The sequence below is a fragment of the Magnolia sinica genome, chromosome 13, assembly GCF_029962835.1.
Source record: "Magnolia sinica isolate HGM2019 chromosome 13, MsV1, whole genome shotgun sequence".
NCBI lineage: Eukaryota > Viridiplantae > Streptophyta > Magnoliopsida > Magnoliales > Magnoliaceae > Magnolia > Magnolia sinica.
In genome coordinates this window covers 58,379,722-58,397,857 of record NC_080585.1, presented here as the reverse complement: position 1 = coordinate 58,397,857, position 18,136 = coordinate 58,379,722, and the positions used below count along the sequence as shown (strand labels likewise).

Here is an 18,136-nt window from a genome sequence, read left to right as displayed (position 1 = left end):
TTATATAGAAAAAATATGCAGTTTGAAAGACCGCCAATAGCCTTATAGGTTGCCCTTATAGTTGCTGTTAGGATAAAATGTCAAGGTGTAATGCCTATGAGGGTGTAGCTTTGAAATTTAGACCACCTATCTGTTTTTGTCATTTTGGGCCCCCATTTGCTACGTGAATGATTTTAGAATTTAAGTGGTCATTTAATGTCTGTTGTTGGTTTTTGTCATTCCAGGCCTTAATTACCATGTAAATAATTTTGGGATTATGGGACTAGTAGTGTGCGGTTGATATTTGCCCCATCTACCTCAATTTTAGGTTGATCAGATCCAATAGTTGTGTTTCATGGGCTATGGGGATCCGATTGATTAACTTGGATCAAGCTCTGTGTATGGCCTAATTTAATGCATTTTGTGGCTGATTTGTACAGACCGATGATCATTGTGATATTGGATCCATTGATCTGGACCATTGATCACTCCCATGTTAATTTAATGATCCTTTCTATCTGATTCATCTGAATTTTTAAGGCCTTGATTGATTAGAGACAATTTTATTAGAGTGGTGCGCGTTTTGAGTCTCTAGAACGGGCATGTAGTTTGATAAAGATTGGATTGGTCGGGCCCTTGATTCGTCGATCTAGTCCGCTAGTTACTTCTGCAACTAGCCAAAAGCTAATTCTACCTAACTCATATGGTTTGAAAATGGGCCATGCTTCTTTCGGAGATGTCTTTATCGAAGCCTAGCTAAAAGTCAAAGAGTAGTTTAATCTCATTTTGAGTACGGTGTCTACATTACCCAATTGTATGTGTTTTATCCACGCTGTCTATCCATCTTGTCAGCTTATTTTAGGGCATGAGCCCAAAATATAGGCAAATCCAAAGCTCAAGTGGACCACACCACACAAAAACAATGGAGATTAACGCCTACTCCTGGAAACTTCTTGGAGGCCAGAAAAGTTTTAGATTAAGTTGATATTTGTGTTCTCCCTCCATTCAGGCCTACGTGACCTTATGAACAGGATGAACTGGGAGTGGATCACTTACCGAGTAAACTCTATTAGGACCACCATGGAAGTATAGGGGTGTAGATCGAGCCGAGTTCGCCTGTGTAGCATTTTCACAAACACCTAGACTGCACCTTCAAAATCTCATTGTATTTAAGACAATAACAATGGTTTTACGGTTATTTTATCAAACACCTTCTAAGTAACATAAAAATCCAGAAAAAATGGTATTGGTTTCATATACATTCCTTCCTTACCACCAGCCACACTTTGTTGAGTCATTTTATCAAACACTTAGTGAGCAACATCAATATTAAAGTAACCGAGTCACCGAACTGGTTCGATCCGAGTTCGATTCGATCTGAGTTGAGTCGAACTGGGGTTAGCTCGAACTCGGCTCGAGCTCATTTTCGAGCTCAAAAAATCAGCTCGAGTCGTCTCGAACTCAGCTTCAAACCAAGTCGAATCAAGCTTTTTCGAGTCAAGTTGAGCAAGCTAATCGAGCTAGCTCAATTCGTGTACACCTCTATGGAAGTATGCGTCTTATCCATGCCGTTCATTTGTGTTTTCGCATCATTTTAGGGCATGAGCCCAAAATCGAAGCACATCCAAAGCTCAAGTGGACCACACCGTAAGAAACGATGGGAATAATAATGTCAATCATTGAAGCCTTCTTAGGGCCCATAGTGATGTTTATTTGTCATCGAACATGTTTATAAGGTCATGCGAACATGGATGAAATAAAAATAGAAATATCAACTTGATTCAAAACTTACATGGGCCTCGATAAGTTTTCAGCATAGGCATTCAATCCACAATATTTCCTATGGTGGGGTCTACTTGAACTTTGGATATGCTTAAACGATGTAGAGCGGGTCACGGACAGTTACATGGCCAAGATGGATCAGAAAAGGCCCGGTCGACGACAGAAGTGATCTAGACCATCGAACCTTAAATCGGGCGTATCTTACAATCCGGAATGAGTTATCTGACGTAAAATATATGATTTTCGGGTAGAACGAGCTACTGAAGCCAACCATGCACAGTCTGGAATTGCGAAAAACCCCTGGATCGATGGTCGTTTCCCTGTTTTAATTTCATTTTTACTATAAATAGTAAGTTTTCGTTTGATTATAACTCTTCATCAGGAGTTGCGCCCAACGTGAAAAGAGCTTAGAATAATTAGGAGAACGGTTTGGTGAAGCCAAATAGGACACTCACTATTTTTGGCCGAAAACCTTGCGCACTAGTAGACATCACGACCGTCTATTAATAGTAAGTTTACTATTTATAGTAAGTCGCGGATTCTAGGAGTTTGAGTTGTAGTTTGATTCTGATTTCTTTCCCATTGCTTGGTACTCCTATTTAAAGGGTTGTGAACTCGTTTTTATTCATCAATTAATCAATTTTGAATTTCTTAGAATTTATTTCTATTTTCTACTTTCTTTCCTCGTGGATTCGAGAAGTCTCTGTGAGGAGTCCAGAGAAGCTCCATGGATTCGGAGTAGTTATCCTCATCACGTTCATCCCTGCGTCAATTGGTATTAGAGCGAGGATTTCCCTCGGGCCGATGGTAAACAATGAAGGTATGAATCAAAATCCTGTGGACGTGATCAAAGGATTCGTTATCTTTCGGAAAGAATGGAAGCTTTCCACCGGGAGAGTTAGTTGACCATGCAAGGGCTACAGGCAACTCTCGACCGTCTTGCGGATGCGCTACTCCCGCCCCGAGCCCTAGGCGGTGCTCCACCACCTTTGATTGCTCCCCCACCCATGGTTGCTGTACGACGTAACCCCGATTTTCGTAGAGCACTACCAATGGCAAACCGTAGGGCTACACCAGATGATTCAAGTTCTAGCGACGAGGACCTTAATGAGGGTTTTGCTCGACGACCAATCCATGGAGGTGATCATCTACATCGTGCTGAAAGAGACTATCGAGGTAAGGCTGAACTTCCTAGTTTTAACGGTTTATTACGTATAGAAGATTTTCTCGATTGGCTAGCCGAAGTGTAGAGATATTTTGATTACATGGACGTGCCAGATCATAAAAGAGTAAAATTGGTAGCGTTTAAATTAAAATCTGGTGCTTTTGCATGATGGGAACAATTACAACTCTCACGAGCCCGCTAGAACAAGGCGCCCATCTCATCATGGCCAAGGATGAGACGTCTTCTTCGATCTCGATTTCTCCCCAGTGATTATAAGCAGATATTATTCCACCAATATCAAAATTGCAGACAAAAAAATTAACAGTCACAGATTACACCGAAGAATTCCAACGGCTGGCTACACGAAACGATCTGTCAGAATCTGAGTCACGGAAGGTGGCACGATTTATAGGTGGGTTACGACCGACAATTCAGGACTGAGTTCAGATGTACCCAGTCGGGACTGTGGATGAAGCAGTTCAATTGGCAGGTAGGGCAGAAACATAACTTGTAAGAGCTCCTGCTTGTCCATATCCTTCAATTTGACCCCCCATGACGGGTCCTACGCAGGATCCAGTGCTGCCACGAGGAAAAGACCCAGTACCTCAACTTCCTACAACCGCAAACCGTGATATGGGGAGCGGCTCATCCAGACCTCAACGTGCAGCACCCACAACAGCAGGTCCAAGTAGGATTCCAAATCCTTATGCTCGGTCAAGGTCGAATAATTGTTACCGCTATGGCCAACCAGACCACTTATCAAACACTTGTCCTCAACGTCCCGTAGCACACTTGACTATAAACGAAGGGGGCACTGAAGATGAGGCCGTAAAAGAAGACCATTGCTTTGATGAACATGAATAAATCACTAAAGAAATAGCAGGTGGCGATGAAATGACGGGCGAGGATCGTAGCGAATTTCTAGTTGTGGGGCGATTACTGTATGCCCCACGAAAGGATTACATCCACAACGATACAATATATTTCGTACTCGGTGCACCATCAACGGAAAGGTTTGTGATGTGATTATAAATAGCGGTAGTAGCGAGAATATCGTCTCGAGAGTGATGGTGGGCAAGTTGCGGCTACCAACAATGAAACATCCCTCCCCGTACTCAATAGGCTGGATAAAAAAGGTGAATGAGACCAAGGTAACTAAACAATGCACATCTCATTTTTAATTGGCAAAAATTATAAGGATCAAATACTTTGTGACATGGTCGATATGGAAGCTTGTCATATGTTACTCGGTCAACCCTGGCAGTCGGACCGTGATGCGACCCATAGCGGACGAGATAATGTTTATGTATTCGTTAAGGATAGTCGAAAAATAATCCTTGCCCCTATGGCACCAGAGAACTACCCTAAAGCCTCTAAAGTGGAGGGGAGTTCCCTCTTAACCATTCAAGATTTTATAGAGGAATCCAAGAAAACCGGTGAGGTATATGCTGTGGTGGTGAAGGGCGAGGAAGAGGAACCTTCAAACATCCCTCCAAGTTTAAGACTGTTGCTAAATGAATTCAAAGAAGTCTGACCTGAGGATTTACCTAATGGATTGCCCCCATGAGGGACATCCAACATCACATAGACCTCGTCCTTGGGGCTAGCCTGCCCAACCGCCCTCATTATCGGATGAGTCCGAAGGAGTGTGGGATACTTCAGGGGCAAGTGGAGGAATTGATCCGTAAGGGTCTCTTGAGAGAGAGCATGAGCCCATATACCGTACCAGCATTATTAACACCAAAAAAAGATGGAAGCTGGCGCATGTATGTCGACAGTCGGACAATCAACAAAATTACCATCAAATATCGGTTCCTAATACCACGGTTGGGCGACATGCTCGATATGTTAGAAGGGGCCAAGGTGTTCTCTAAACTAGATCTAAGGAGCGGGTACCATCATATTTGTATTCGACCCAGTGACAAGTGAAAAACGGCATTCAAGACCAAGGAAGGGTTGTATGAGTGGTTGGTCATGCCCTTCGGCCTATCGAACGCACCAAGTACTTTTATGCATTTGATGAATCAAGTTCTAAAACCGTTCATTGGCCGATTTGTGGTAGTATATTTTGATGACATATTGATATATAGACATGATGAGGCGGAGCACAGGAAATATCTCAGGCAGGTGTTGCAGGTCCTACAAATTAACAAGTTGTACCTCAACTTGAAGAAGTGTAGTTTTTTAACTGACAGCCTGTTGTTTCTAGGATTTGTTGTAACGTCCATAGGCATTCGTGTGGACGATGAAAAGGTGCGAGCTATTAGGGAATGGCTGATCCCGACAAATATTCATGAGGTGAGGAGTTTTCACGGGTTGACGACTTTCTATCGTCGATTTGTGCGAGATTTTAGCACCATAGTCGCGCCTATAACAGATTACATGAAAAAATGACCGTTCTAGTGGACTGATAAAGCTGACAAGAGCTTTTATGAGATCTAGCATCGTTTGTCTACAACACCGGTTTTGGTGCTTCCTAATTTCGATAAATTGTTTGAGATTGAGTATGACGCTTCGTACGTCGGAATTGGAAGAGTATTATCACAGGAAGGCAGGCCGGTAGCCTTCTACAGCGAGAAGCTCAGCGAAGCCCGAAAGAAGTGGACGACTTATGAGCTTGAGTTGTACGCAGTTGTTCAGGCGCTGCGACATTGGCGGCATTATCTGATTCAAAGAGAGTTTATTTTGTACACTGATCATCAAGCATTAAAGTTTATTAATAGTCAGACTAACGTGAATCGTGTGCATGCTAGATGGGTTGCATTTTTACAGGAATTCACGTTCATTCTGAAGCACAAGTCAGGGCAGCAGAACAAGGTAGCTGATGCACTTAGCCGTCGTGCATCACTACTTGTTACGATGAGCAACGAGGTGGTCGGCTTTAACTGTCTCAAGGAGCTGTATGCCGAGAATGAGGACTTCAAAGATTCTTGGATGAAGTGCCAAGAAGGTTACCCCAGTGATCTTCATATACAGGACGATTTTCTCTTCAAAGGGAATCGATTGTGCATCCCCCAAAGTTCTCTAAGGGAGCAGATTATTCAGGAGCTACATGAAGGTGGCCTCGGTGGACACCTGGGGCGAGAGAAGATGCAAATCTTGTGGAAGAGCGGTATTACTGGCCACAATTAGTACGCAATGTGGGAAAAGCTGTACAACGTTGCCATGTTTGTCAGACCTCCAAAGGGCAATCTCAGAATACGGGCCTCTACACCCCGTTACCTGTGCTTAACGGTCCTTGGGAGGATTTATCAATGGACTTCGTGCTTGGTCTCCCACGAAGATAATGCGGCATGGATTCGGTGTTCGTGGTGGTAGATCGTTTCTCCAAGATGACGCACTTTATCCCATGCAAGAAGACCCTCGATGCAACACACGTAGCGAATTTATTTTTCAGAGAGGTCGTACGACTACACGGGGTCCCCAAGACCATTACTTTCGATTGTGACACGAAGTTCATTAGCCACTTTTGGCGGACTTTATGGAATTGATTCGATACACGACTTTAATTCAGCAGTGCTTACCACCCACAGACTGATGGGCAGACCGAAGTTGTGAATCACACATTGGGAAACCTCCTTCACTGTATTCCAGGAGAAAAATCGAAGCAGTGGGATTTGGCCTTGTCTCAAGCAGAGTTTGCATTCAACAACATGGTGAACCGCTCGACAGGGAGATCACCGTTTCAGATTATCTACGGACGAGTGCCTCGTCACACACTTGACTTGGTCCCTCTGCCCAAGCACCCAGGCACAAGCATTGCAACAGAACACATGGCAGACAAGATCATGGGCATCCATGCAGAAGTGCAGACCAAGCTACATGCCTCGAACGAGAAGTACAAGGAACAAGCGGACAAGCATCGGCGACAAAAAGTGTTCGAGGTGGGCGACCGCGTTATGGTCCATCTGCGCAAAGAGAGATTTCCGACCGGGACGTACAACAAGTTGAAAAATAAGAATATTGGACCGTTACCAATCATCCGAAAGATCAATGACAACGCTTATGTTGTTGATCTTCCAGATGACATGGCAATCTCACAGACTTTCAATGTCGCGAACCTGACCGAGTATTATGAATCAGAGCATGACGAGAACTCGAGGACAAGTTCTTTTGAAGTGGAGGAAACTGATGTAGAATGGGTTGCGGACAGTTACATGGCCAAGATGGATCAGAAAAGGCCTGGTCGACGACAGAAATGATCCAGACCATCGAACCTTAAATCGGGCGTATCTTGCAATCCGGAATGAGTTATCTGATGCAAAATATATGATTTTGGGGTAGAACGAGCTACTGAAGCCAACCATATGCAGCCCGAAATTGCAAAAACCCTTGAATCGACGGTCATTTCCCTATTTTAATTTCATTTTTACTATAAATAGTAAGTTTTAGTTTGATTATAACTCTTCATCCGTTGGGCTTTAGGAGTTGCGCCCAACGTGAAAAGAGCTTAGGATAATTAGGAGAAAGGTTTGGTGAAGCCAAATAGGACACTTACTATTTTTGGCCGAAAACCTTGCGCACTAGTAGACATCACAACCGTCTATAAATAGTAAGTTTACTATTTATAGTAAGTCGCGGATTCTAGGAGTTTGAGTTGTAGTTTGATTCTGATTTCTTTCCCATTGCTTGGTACTCCTATTTAAAGGGTTGTGAACTCATTTTTATTCATCAATTAATCAATTTCGAATTTCTTAGAATTTATTTCTATTTTCTACTTTCTTTCCTCGTGGATTCGAGAAGTCTCTGTGAGGAGTCCAGAGAAGCTCCGTAGATTCAAAGTAGTTATCCTCATCACGTTCATCCCTGCGTCAATTTTGATTTCATATATTAAAATTATCCAGTAAAAATAGATGGACAGCGTGGATAAAATAAATAAATCACGGTGGGCACACCGAAGCTCAATACACCTAGTTAGGGACATAGATTGGCCAGTGACTATGCCACTAGCCAATGGCTAGTGATTGGTGCTTCATAGGCTCCACCATGAACATAAAATCGAGTTAGATCCAAATCTCAATTGGATCACATCACGGAAAACAATGTTGGTTAAACTCGTGGTGGTACAAAGGTTTTGGATCAAGTTGATATTCGATTTTCTATTCATCCAAGTGTGCATGAACTAATCATACAGGTTAGATGTCAAATAAATATTACACTGGGCTGAGGATGTTTTTTAATGGTAGACATTTACTCACTATTGTTGGACATTTAATTACTATTGTTTTCACGTGGTGTGGTCTACTTGAAATTTAGAGCTTCCTCATTTTTAAATCAACTCTTAAAAGGATATAAAAAAATAATAAAACTAATGGATAAAACACATACGTAGTTGGTGGGGCTCACAGCACCAACCAGTAGCTACCCGGCTACTGGCAGCATCATTAGCCAAACCACGTCCTTTATCTACTCAATACACGTGTTATAGCATGAGAAAAAGAACGAGATAGATCTATCGTTCAAGTGGACCCACCACAGAAAACCCTGGGATCAGTCGCACCCACCGTTGAAACATTTATAGGGCCCATGTATTTTTTAGAACCAACCCATTCATAAGTTAACATAGAGATAGATGAAGTGAAAACAAAAATATAAGCTTGATTGGAAACTTCCGTGGCCTCTGAGAAGTTTTGAACAGTGGATATCACCATCTCCACTGTTTTCTATGGTGGGGTGAAGTTTTGAACAGTGGATGTCACCATCTCCACTGTTTTCTATGGTGGGGTCCACTTGAACTTTATATATATCTCATTATTTTTATCATGCCATAAAATTATCTCTCCAAATAGATGGACGGCATGGATACAACATATACATCATGGTGGGGTCCATCGGTGACTTCACTTCAGTAGCGATTTGGCTACTGACCTTGTTAGTATCTAAACTGCGAACTGGATGAAAAATAGACACCGTTGTAAGCCGTAGAAAGGTTTCAATGGTGGGTATCATTATCTGCACCATTTCCTATGGTCTGATCCACATGAGCTGGAAAAGTAGACGGACGGTACGGATAAAACGCATACATCACGGTGGGCCCTCGAAACAGTGCCAGCAGCGATATCTTGGGTGATCGGGCAATCCCTGTGTTTCACTCTTTTCACGGAAGGGCTTCGGTGGATTCTGACTGTGGAGCCCACCGTGATTTATCTGCCTTACTTATATCCATGTTTTGACAGCTCGGATGGAAGGCGTACACATCAAGGTGGGCCCCACACCAGGGTATCCACTGACGTTTTTGCTCTATGCACACCTGCTTTATGATAGCCCACACACCATTTTGAAAATGAGGTGGGTCTTAAACGCCACAGCTGGAATAGTTTCAAGTTAATCCAGACCGTTCAAATCACTAATGGAGCATAAGCCAAAATTACAAGGATTATTCTCCTGGAAAATTTTACCACGGAATATCCGACTTTTAACTATCCATCAGGCAGACATAAACTGGATGGTTGGTATTGCTTGATGAATGTCATTTTATAGATACGATCCATTCATCATTTGCCCCACAAGATCAATGGTCCGATGGTCGTATATAGAGTGCCACATTTGGCGAGGCTGTGTTACTAAAATTTCTGAATTGGTGGTGAACAAACACAGGAGTCTACTCGTTTAGAGCTTAGAAGGGATCCTGCCGCCATCACTCTCTCTCTCTATTATCTTTTCCCTCCTTTCTTTACCAGCCTACAATAATCGCCTTTCTTCCCATTCTGGACCATCGCATCACCTCCTTCAATCGATGCTGATCATCGATCCTGCTTTCAATCTCTTCCCAATCACTACCTTTACCAGTCTCATAAGATCCTGACCGTCCAAAAGACCCCATCCGAATCAAACCTCCCTGCAATTTCCTCCCCCCCCCTTTATACCCTCACGCTTCTGCGGAAATTCCCGGAACCGAGTATGATAGCCGCTTCAAGGTGTTTCAGTGCTCACAAGATCGTCAATTGCGGTGGACTGATGAACGTGCGCCGCATCTGTCAGAATTCAAAGCTTCCACACCTATTCGATCGTTCCCCAAGCATTGATCGCTTTGCGGGGCCAAGCAGTGGTTGTAGTGTTGTCAGAAGAGATCATTTTCTTCGTGGCAGCAGCATCGAAGTATCCAGGAGTAGCAATGCACTGTTTGGTAGATATGCAAGGCATACATGCAATCCAATTGGTGGAGCAAAAAGATGGAGCTTTTTCGAGCATTTGAATGGGTTTCTTTCAGATTCATCTTCGTCAAGGTGGAGCAGAGCTTCCAAAGAATCAGTATGTCAATTTACGCAGTCCTTCATAGTCATTATGCCAAGTCAAGTTGATATTTACACCCTATGTTTTTGATTCGTACACCCCATTTTTTGCTACACTATTGTACCAAAGGTGGCAAAAAGGGTGTGTATAAATAGAAAAGATCGGTTTGGAGAAAATATGTAATGCCTGTCCTGAACTAGTGGAGTTCTATTTCCGGCCAGCTTCCCGTACAGGTGTGGCCTGATCATTCATCCTGTTGGTCCCACTGCAGATGGGCCAATTGTTGCAAATTCTCCCCCATCAGACAAATTTAGCTGTTCATTGTAGTCTGCAGATGGACGGATGGAAATAATACTTGTTAAAGGTCCATACGCAATGGGAGAGATCACTGATCGGATGGATGGAAGTGTCTGATGGAGGAGTTTTTGGGTCAATTTGCCATCCATGGTGGGACTTGCAAGATGGATGGTCTAACTAAGGCAGGGGCATTTTCACACCGGGCTCGAGTGGGGTGGCCTGTGAGATGCAGGGGCACACTTGGGGTGGGCGGCCTGTGTGAGGCAGGTGGCTCGTGAGATGCGGGCCCCAACCGTGTGACTTGGGTTGCTCATGTGAAACGGTACCCATGTGATTTGGGGCCCACGAGGGGGGTTCAACCGAGGGCCTAACCCATGAGACGTGGGGCCTGGGCAATGAGATAAAGAGATTAATTCGCCATACTCTAACAGTTCGAGCTTTTAGAGCAAGTGGTTAATTGTCCTACATCAAATTGGTATCAGAGCGGGAGGTCTCGTATTCGAGACTCCTCATCGGGGGTGAATAATGCGGGAGCATTTTCACACCGGGCTCGAGTGGGGTGGCCTGTGAGATGCAGGGGCACACTCGGGGTGGGCGGCCTGTGTGAGGCAGGTGACTTGTGAGATGCGGGCCCCACCTGTGTGACTCGGGTGGCTCGTGTGAGGTGGTACCCATGTGATTTAGGGCCCACGAGGGGGGTTCGACCGAGGGCCTAACCCATGAGACGTGGGGCCCGGGCAATGAGATAAAGAGATTAATTCGCCATACTCTAACAGTTCGAGCTTTTAGAGCAAGTGGTTAATTGTCCTACATCACTAAATCATAGAAAGGTAGACCCGGCCTATATGGAATTCTAGCCAAATTGAAAAAGAAAATGCTGTTAATACATGCTGGGCACTATATAATCCCACTTCCTTTTAATTGCTTAAAAAATGAAAATATAAAGAAATTCTGTAGGGAGGTCATAATTTGGTTTGTTGACATGCTCTGAATTTTCTTAAACATGTATGGTACTGAGACCAATACGGGCTACATTTGGTTGTACAATTGATATAGATTTCCATAAATTAAGTTGCAAAAAATTTGAAGTGATGATGAAGTTATATTGTGGTGCCCTCCTTGTCATAGAAGTTTGTCTGACGATGAAGCAGCAGAGTTGAATAGATTGCTGGATCTTCTCAAGAACGAGATGCCATCTCCTTTGGTGGAGGATTCTTTGAGGAGATGGCACAAATCTAGGATCTTTTCAGTTGTGACTTTCTTCCGGTTAATTTCAAGTTTTGTTGGCTCCCAAGGCCTCTCCCACCCATTCCTTCATTGGCATTACGGGGCCCCTCCGTGTATCGCGGCGTTTGTATGGTTAGTTGGTCGAAAGAGAATCCTCACAATCGATAACCTTCAACGGAGGTCCCTAGTTCTTCCGAATATTTGCCTAATGTGCATGAAAGATGCAGAGACTATTAATCACTTATTTTTACACCTTATCTTTGCTCAGGAAGTGCAGGAGTTTTTTCTTGCATAATCTAACGTCACATGGGTTATGCTGGAATTGGTGTAGGATCTCCTTGGGGCTTGGCATGGAGTAGGGAGTGGGAAGGCAAGTAAAGTCATGCGGAGGTTCATTGCAATGGCAGTTTTTGGGTAATCTGGAAAGAAGGAAATGAGTGGTGTTTTCAAAATTGGAGTTCATCGGTTTGCGGGGTGATTAGGATAATCTTAGATCTTGTAAAGGGATGGGCCCCTAATGCTTTATCAGCTATGGCTGCTGCTTTTTCTGTTGATAAGGCCTAATTTCCGCTGTATTCTTTTCCTGTCTTTTGGCAGGCTCATTAATAAATTTTGTTATCTTAAAAAAATAAAATAAAAAAAAGTTGAAGTGAATGGTCACAACATTTCTTCAAGTGAAAAGTAGCCCTCTTGATTTTATTGCAATTGTTTCTGTTTCAAATATGGATCCAAATAAATGTAAATCTCAATTTTAGGCTGGTTACTCACTCTCAAGAAAGTGAATCTAACACCGTGTGGCCCACCTGATCAAACCATTGGATTTTTCACATCTTGGCATATTGGAATTTGTGTGGATGGTGCAGCCCCACATGCATGTGGTCTAGCATTGTTGACAAAGCTTTATGTCATGAGTGCCTATGTAGTTGTGTAATGATTTACAATTAAATGCGTGCAGATCAATTCAATTCTAGGAACAAAGTTCTAGGTCAGCCAAAGAACAAAACTGTGATTCCAGGAGTTGGAACTTCCAAGAAGTCATAGTTCCGGGATTCAAGGAATTCCTAATTCGCAACCATACCCGCCCTAAAGAGTCTCGCCATAGGGAGCTAGAAGAGTCACCTCTAGATAAAATTTCGCATCGTATGAAAACAAACGGGATCAATTTCATTCAATCTCATTTATAAATCATCCATATATTTCCGCATATAGGCTTTGTATGTTTGGCCCTTACAATTCCTTTTCAATTGCAAAAAGCTAAGGCTTGAAGCCTAGGTCCACACAATTTGGGCTTCCCATTTTAACCTAAATAACTTCTTAAAGTTGAAATAGAAGAGGAAAGGGAATGGAAACTAAATAGAAATCGAGTGACGTACAACTACAAAAATTTATGAATTTGTAAACAACTACATAGATCTAGTAGCCCGTACAGTTTGCCAAAAATGCCTAAATCATCTTGTACGGTTGGTATATTAATCCCTAAAATCACCAGATTGGACTTGTGGGATTCCTAGTAAACCGGATCATAAGGTGAGCCATACAGTTAGATTTGTGGGCCAGTCCCGTCCGATCATTGATCTCATATATCAGGGCTCTTGACCTGGTCAAGATCATCAATTGACTCAATCTAGACCCTTGATGTGATCTAGTTCTCCTTGATGAATGGTTGGATGGGCCTAACATCCAATCTTGACAATTGGATGGCTTGATCAGTTAATTTGGATCCTTGAAGGGACTTGATTGGAAGGTCTAGCTGCATCACTAAGGCTTAGAGTTTGGTGAGGATGCCCACGATATGACACTTTTAGATTCACCTTCCATGATCGCTGCCCTCACTAACTTCTTAGAGAAGATCATCAAGATTTCCCTGAGAGCTTTGGCCTTAGCCTCACAAGCATTCTCCATAGCCAAATTGGATAAGCAAATGGATTATCTCATGCCCCCCTCTCTGCACACTTACCTGGGTTCCCTAAATATCTCTAGGACCTTTCAATTGGTGTACAATCTGGTCATGCCTAGTGTTGCTGTGCATGACACCCTCCCAATCTCTGAGAAAGTTGGAACTGAAATCCTTTTAGTATCATTTTCATGGAAAGATGCATAAATGCTTATGTATGCATGTTTATATACATATTTACATCATGTATGTACTGATCCATATGCATGCATTCATCCCATGCAAACTTACATTTAGAGGTGTACACGAGTCGATCCAAGTCGAGCTTGGCATAGCTTGACTCGGCTCGGCTCGGCTCGGCCACTTGCTGACCTCAGCTCGGACTTGGCTCGGCTCGGTCCTCGAGCCTGACTGGCCAGCTCAGCTCGGTTCGGTCAACAGCTCGGGCTAGTTCGAGCTGAGTTCGAGCCAAGATTGAGCCGAGTTCGCCCGTGCAACATTTTCACAAACGCTTGAACTGCACTTTCAAAATCTCGCTATATGTAAAACAGCAGTAGTAGATTTACAAGTATTTCATCAAGCACCTTGTAAACAACATAAAAATCAAAAAAATAAAGGTATTTATTTCATATACGTACCTTCCTTGCCACAAGCCACACTTCGTTGAGTCATTTCATCAAACACTTGGTGAGCAACAACAATATCAAAGTAATCGAGTCATCGAACTGAATCGATCCGAGTTCAATTCGAGTCGAGTTGAGCTCGAACTTGGTTTGAAATTTTTTGGAGCTCAAAAAATCAGTTCGACTCGGCTCAAACTCAGTTTCGAACTGAGTCGAATCGAGCTTTTTCGAGTCGAGTCGAGTGAGTTACCGAGCTAACTCTGCTCGTGTACAGCCTACTTACATTTATGTATATTTATGGTAAATGTACTTGCGATCACCAACTTACAAAATCATCATCGTCATCTTAGGCTTTCTCTTAACAATTTGTTGTCATATTATAGGGTAATTTGGGGCTATCTTTTAAATGTTAGATTGGTAATTTTTTTTGAAGGGCGGTAACTATCAATCAACCTTCTTTTATTGGGCTTTGGAACTTGCCAAAGGTTCTAAGAAGTAATAATATGCCTCCGTAAATATATTATATGTACATGCACATTCACATCCATAGTTTGGTTGCAATTATTATTTGTAGATATTTCAGGGATATATATCATAGGGACAAATCTTGTTCGTGGCAATTTCTTCGCCAAGAAATTTCTTGGGAGTTTCTCAGATTTTGAGGTTTTCTCACGATATTATCGGGAAATCTCGTCAAAAATAAAATATTTAAAAATAACCTTTCAAATAAAAATAAAAATTAAAGTATTATTATAAAATAATAAATAATTTAAAATGTTTAAGTATGGGTTTGCTAACGTCCCTACCTTCAACATCCCTAAACCTTTTGAACAGCACATGGATTGACCTATTGTCGATTTGAACCATTTATTCATTTGTACAACTAGGAGCAAGACATGGTGCAAGAATCATACTGATTGGATGATCCGAACCCTTTGAATGGGGCCAATTTATTACAACTGTCTATTGTTAATGAGCCATAAATCACTTGGTTAGAATAATCAAATCAAAGTAGTACTTTAGAATCATAAGAAATAGAAAATGGATCTATCTATTAGATGTTTCAAGATGATGGTTGGACCTATTTTGTTTCTCTAGTCAATCTTGGCTGTCCATTTTCATGCTATTGATCGGAAGCTTAGGATTACCTGATTGGCATGATTTTTGCATCATGGCTTTCTCCTAGTTGCATGAATGAATGAGCGGTTCGGATTGGCAATGGTTCACCTCATGTGCTGTTTAAAAGGTTTTCGTTACTAAAAAAATTGCGATAATTTCATGATAAAAAAGAAACGCAATATTGTAAAATTTGCCAATATTTTGATTATCTCATGAAAAAATTGTTTCTAAGGTTTCATTTTCTTTGCTTTTTTCTTTCTTTCTTTCTTTCTTTCTTTCTTTTTCTTTTTCTTAAATAAATTTCTTTTTTGATGCCTTGCTATTCCTTTTTTCTTCTTTAATAAAACGCGTCACCTTAAAAAAAATTGTTTCTAAAATTTTTGTGCAATTATCATGAGATTTCAAAATCTCAACAATATTTGTCAAACTGGTATATATGCCATACACTTTACTGGGAGAAGGCTAAGATGATGATGCTTTCCTGAATTTGTTTAGATAACCAATATGCTTGCTTGTGTCCAAACCTTATTAAGTTAATTTCTTGATCGGCTGGCTTGTGCTATTCTTAATGATAAGTTTGCCAAGTTGTAAAGTATGATTCTATGAGCATCTGGTTCCTATTTGCATTAACCATTGCGTACTTCTGAAATTAAAATAAAGACCTTATTGAGGATCGTGATGTATCACCTTATTTTGTTAACCTATAGAAAATTATCATGTAATGTTGCTAAGGCTAGGAAGATAGAGAATAAAGGATAGCTGATTTTACCCTATTTTTTAGAAATCACTTTACTCCATTAGCTAGTATTGATTTTGTCAATGGACTTCCTTGGTATCTGTAGGAGCTGTAGGATATGTACTCTTGTGTGTGTGTGGAATGAAGAAGCCTTGACATTACCATCGGGTTGTGGCTTTCCCAATTGTCATGGCAGGTCATCTGTGGCTGGATTACTATCGGTAATACAACCCATCTTCCTCCTACTGCCAATGAACATCTTGGCTAACTGAGACCATCCTAAGTAGTTCCTCCCATATAGTTTGATGGTAGTGACCGTTTCCCCTCAATGGTGGTCTTGTTGACCAGACCCCACAACCATGATTTTTTATTTTTTTTATCACTCGAACCCAAACCATCTCCTATAATACTTTCTTATAATCGAAGGGATGTAATCAAATCAATTGTCATCTCGTAGAGGTAACTAGCTACCATTTTAATTGGGATGAGGGTTCCAAAGGTCTATTGCTATAAGGTAGTTATCCCTGCCGCCAACATGATCAATAGGATGCCATCCCCATTACTTGGAAATTATTGTCCTCTAAAATTGTAAACCCAATTTGCAGTTTTTATTGTCCCTCTGAAAACTTGGATGTGTTTTTTTTTTTCTTAATTTTAAAGATAACGGGGATATATTAATAAGAAAGAAAATACAAGAAAAGGATCTGATGAGTTAGCAGAAAGCACTAGGGGCCTAGGAATACGAGATCGTAGTCCTTAAGGCCATTTACATTTGCCACCCATTCTATGATAAGATTTTTAGCCCTAGAGCACACAGCTTGAACTGGGGATTTCTTATCATTGAAGCATCTTTTGTTCCTTTCCTCCCAGATTGACCACCATATAGCTAGAATCGCCATTCTCCAGATCCGAGTTTTATCTTTCCCCAACTTGATCCCGTGCCAAGACGCCAGCAGTTTAGAGGAGGAGTGCGGGATACTCCAACTAATATTGAAACGCTTAGAGAATTCCGACCAAATCTGGGCAATAAACGGACAATGAACCAAGAGATGATCAATTGTTTCTTCTTCTTTCATGCAACATAGGCAAATATTGACTAGTTGCATACCCCTCTTTTTTAGGTTATCGACAGTAAGAATCCGATTTTTTGCAGCCAACCAGCCAAAGCAGATATATTTAGGGGGAGCTGGATACTTCCATAGGAAAGGGGATGAGGGTCCTGCTGGATTGGGAGGAGGGGATAGGTATGAATAGAAGGATTTCACTAAGAACATATTGGATTTATCTCGAGTCCAGATGAGTTTATCTATCGTGGCTTGGTCGGACAACGCTTTAGAAATGCAATCTAGGTGTTCCACGAATTCAGTAACCTCCCACTCATGAAGGTTTCTGATACACTTCACCTCCCTCACGATGTTGGCATCAGAAGAAGTATAACAGCTAGCAACAGAGATTTTCTTATCTAGGGTCAGACGGTACATATTCGGGAATGTAACTTTCACCAGCTCCTCACCTATCCACTGATCTTCCCAAAAACGAATGGGTTTGCCATTGCCAAGCTCAAAGCTGATGTTCTTAATCACTGCTTCCTTAGACTGCAAAATCCCTTTCCAAATGTATGAGCTCTATAAGCGGAGGAGTCTTTAGTCCACCATCCACCAGAAGAAGTGCCATACTTACCTTTAACGAGAGAATTCCAGAGAGCACCTCTCTCAGTACCTAATCTCCATGTCCACTTGCCGAGAAGAGCCTGGTTCATTATTTTCAGATTTTTAATGCTGGCACCCCCCTCCTGGAAATGTTTGCAGACCTCTTGCCAGTCGAGAAGATGCAGCTTCTTCTGGTTATTCTTCCCGCACTACAGAAAGTCTCATCTGAGTTTGTTCATACGTTGACGAACCGACAAAGGACATCTAAACAGAGACATGTAGTATATGGGCATATTTGAGAGGGCTGCCTTAATGTGAGTAAGACGGCCTCCCAACGATAAATACTGACACTTCCATCTAGCGAGGTACTTCTGAAATTTGTCAACAATTTTGTCCCATGACGACTTTGGAGGAGGGCCGATGCCGAGGGGG

The 18,136-nt window shown here is 42.0% G+C and overlaps 1 protein-coding gene across 3 annotated transcripts in view; it reads left to right on the top strand.

Moving 5' to 3' along the window:
* Positions 1 to 9,539: 9,539 nt before the first annotated feature.
* LOC131223776 (ABC transporter B family member 25, mitochondrial-like) overlaps positions 9,540 to 18,136 on the top strand; it is a 147,938-nt gene continuing 139,341 nt past the window's right edge. The window contains exon 1 of one of the 3 annotated variants that reach the window (XM_058219275.1): positions 9,540 to 10,177. In XM_058219275.1, coding sequence (XP_058075258.1) covers positions 9,827 to 10,177 — 351 coding nt within the window. In that variant the 5' untranslated portion in view covers positions 9,540 to 9,826. The remainder of the gene's footprint in view (positions 10,178 to 18,136) is intronic. The other 2 variants (XM_058219273.1, XM_058219274.1) reach the window with 2 other exon arrangements.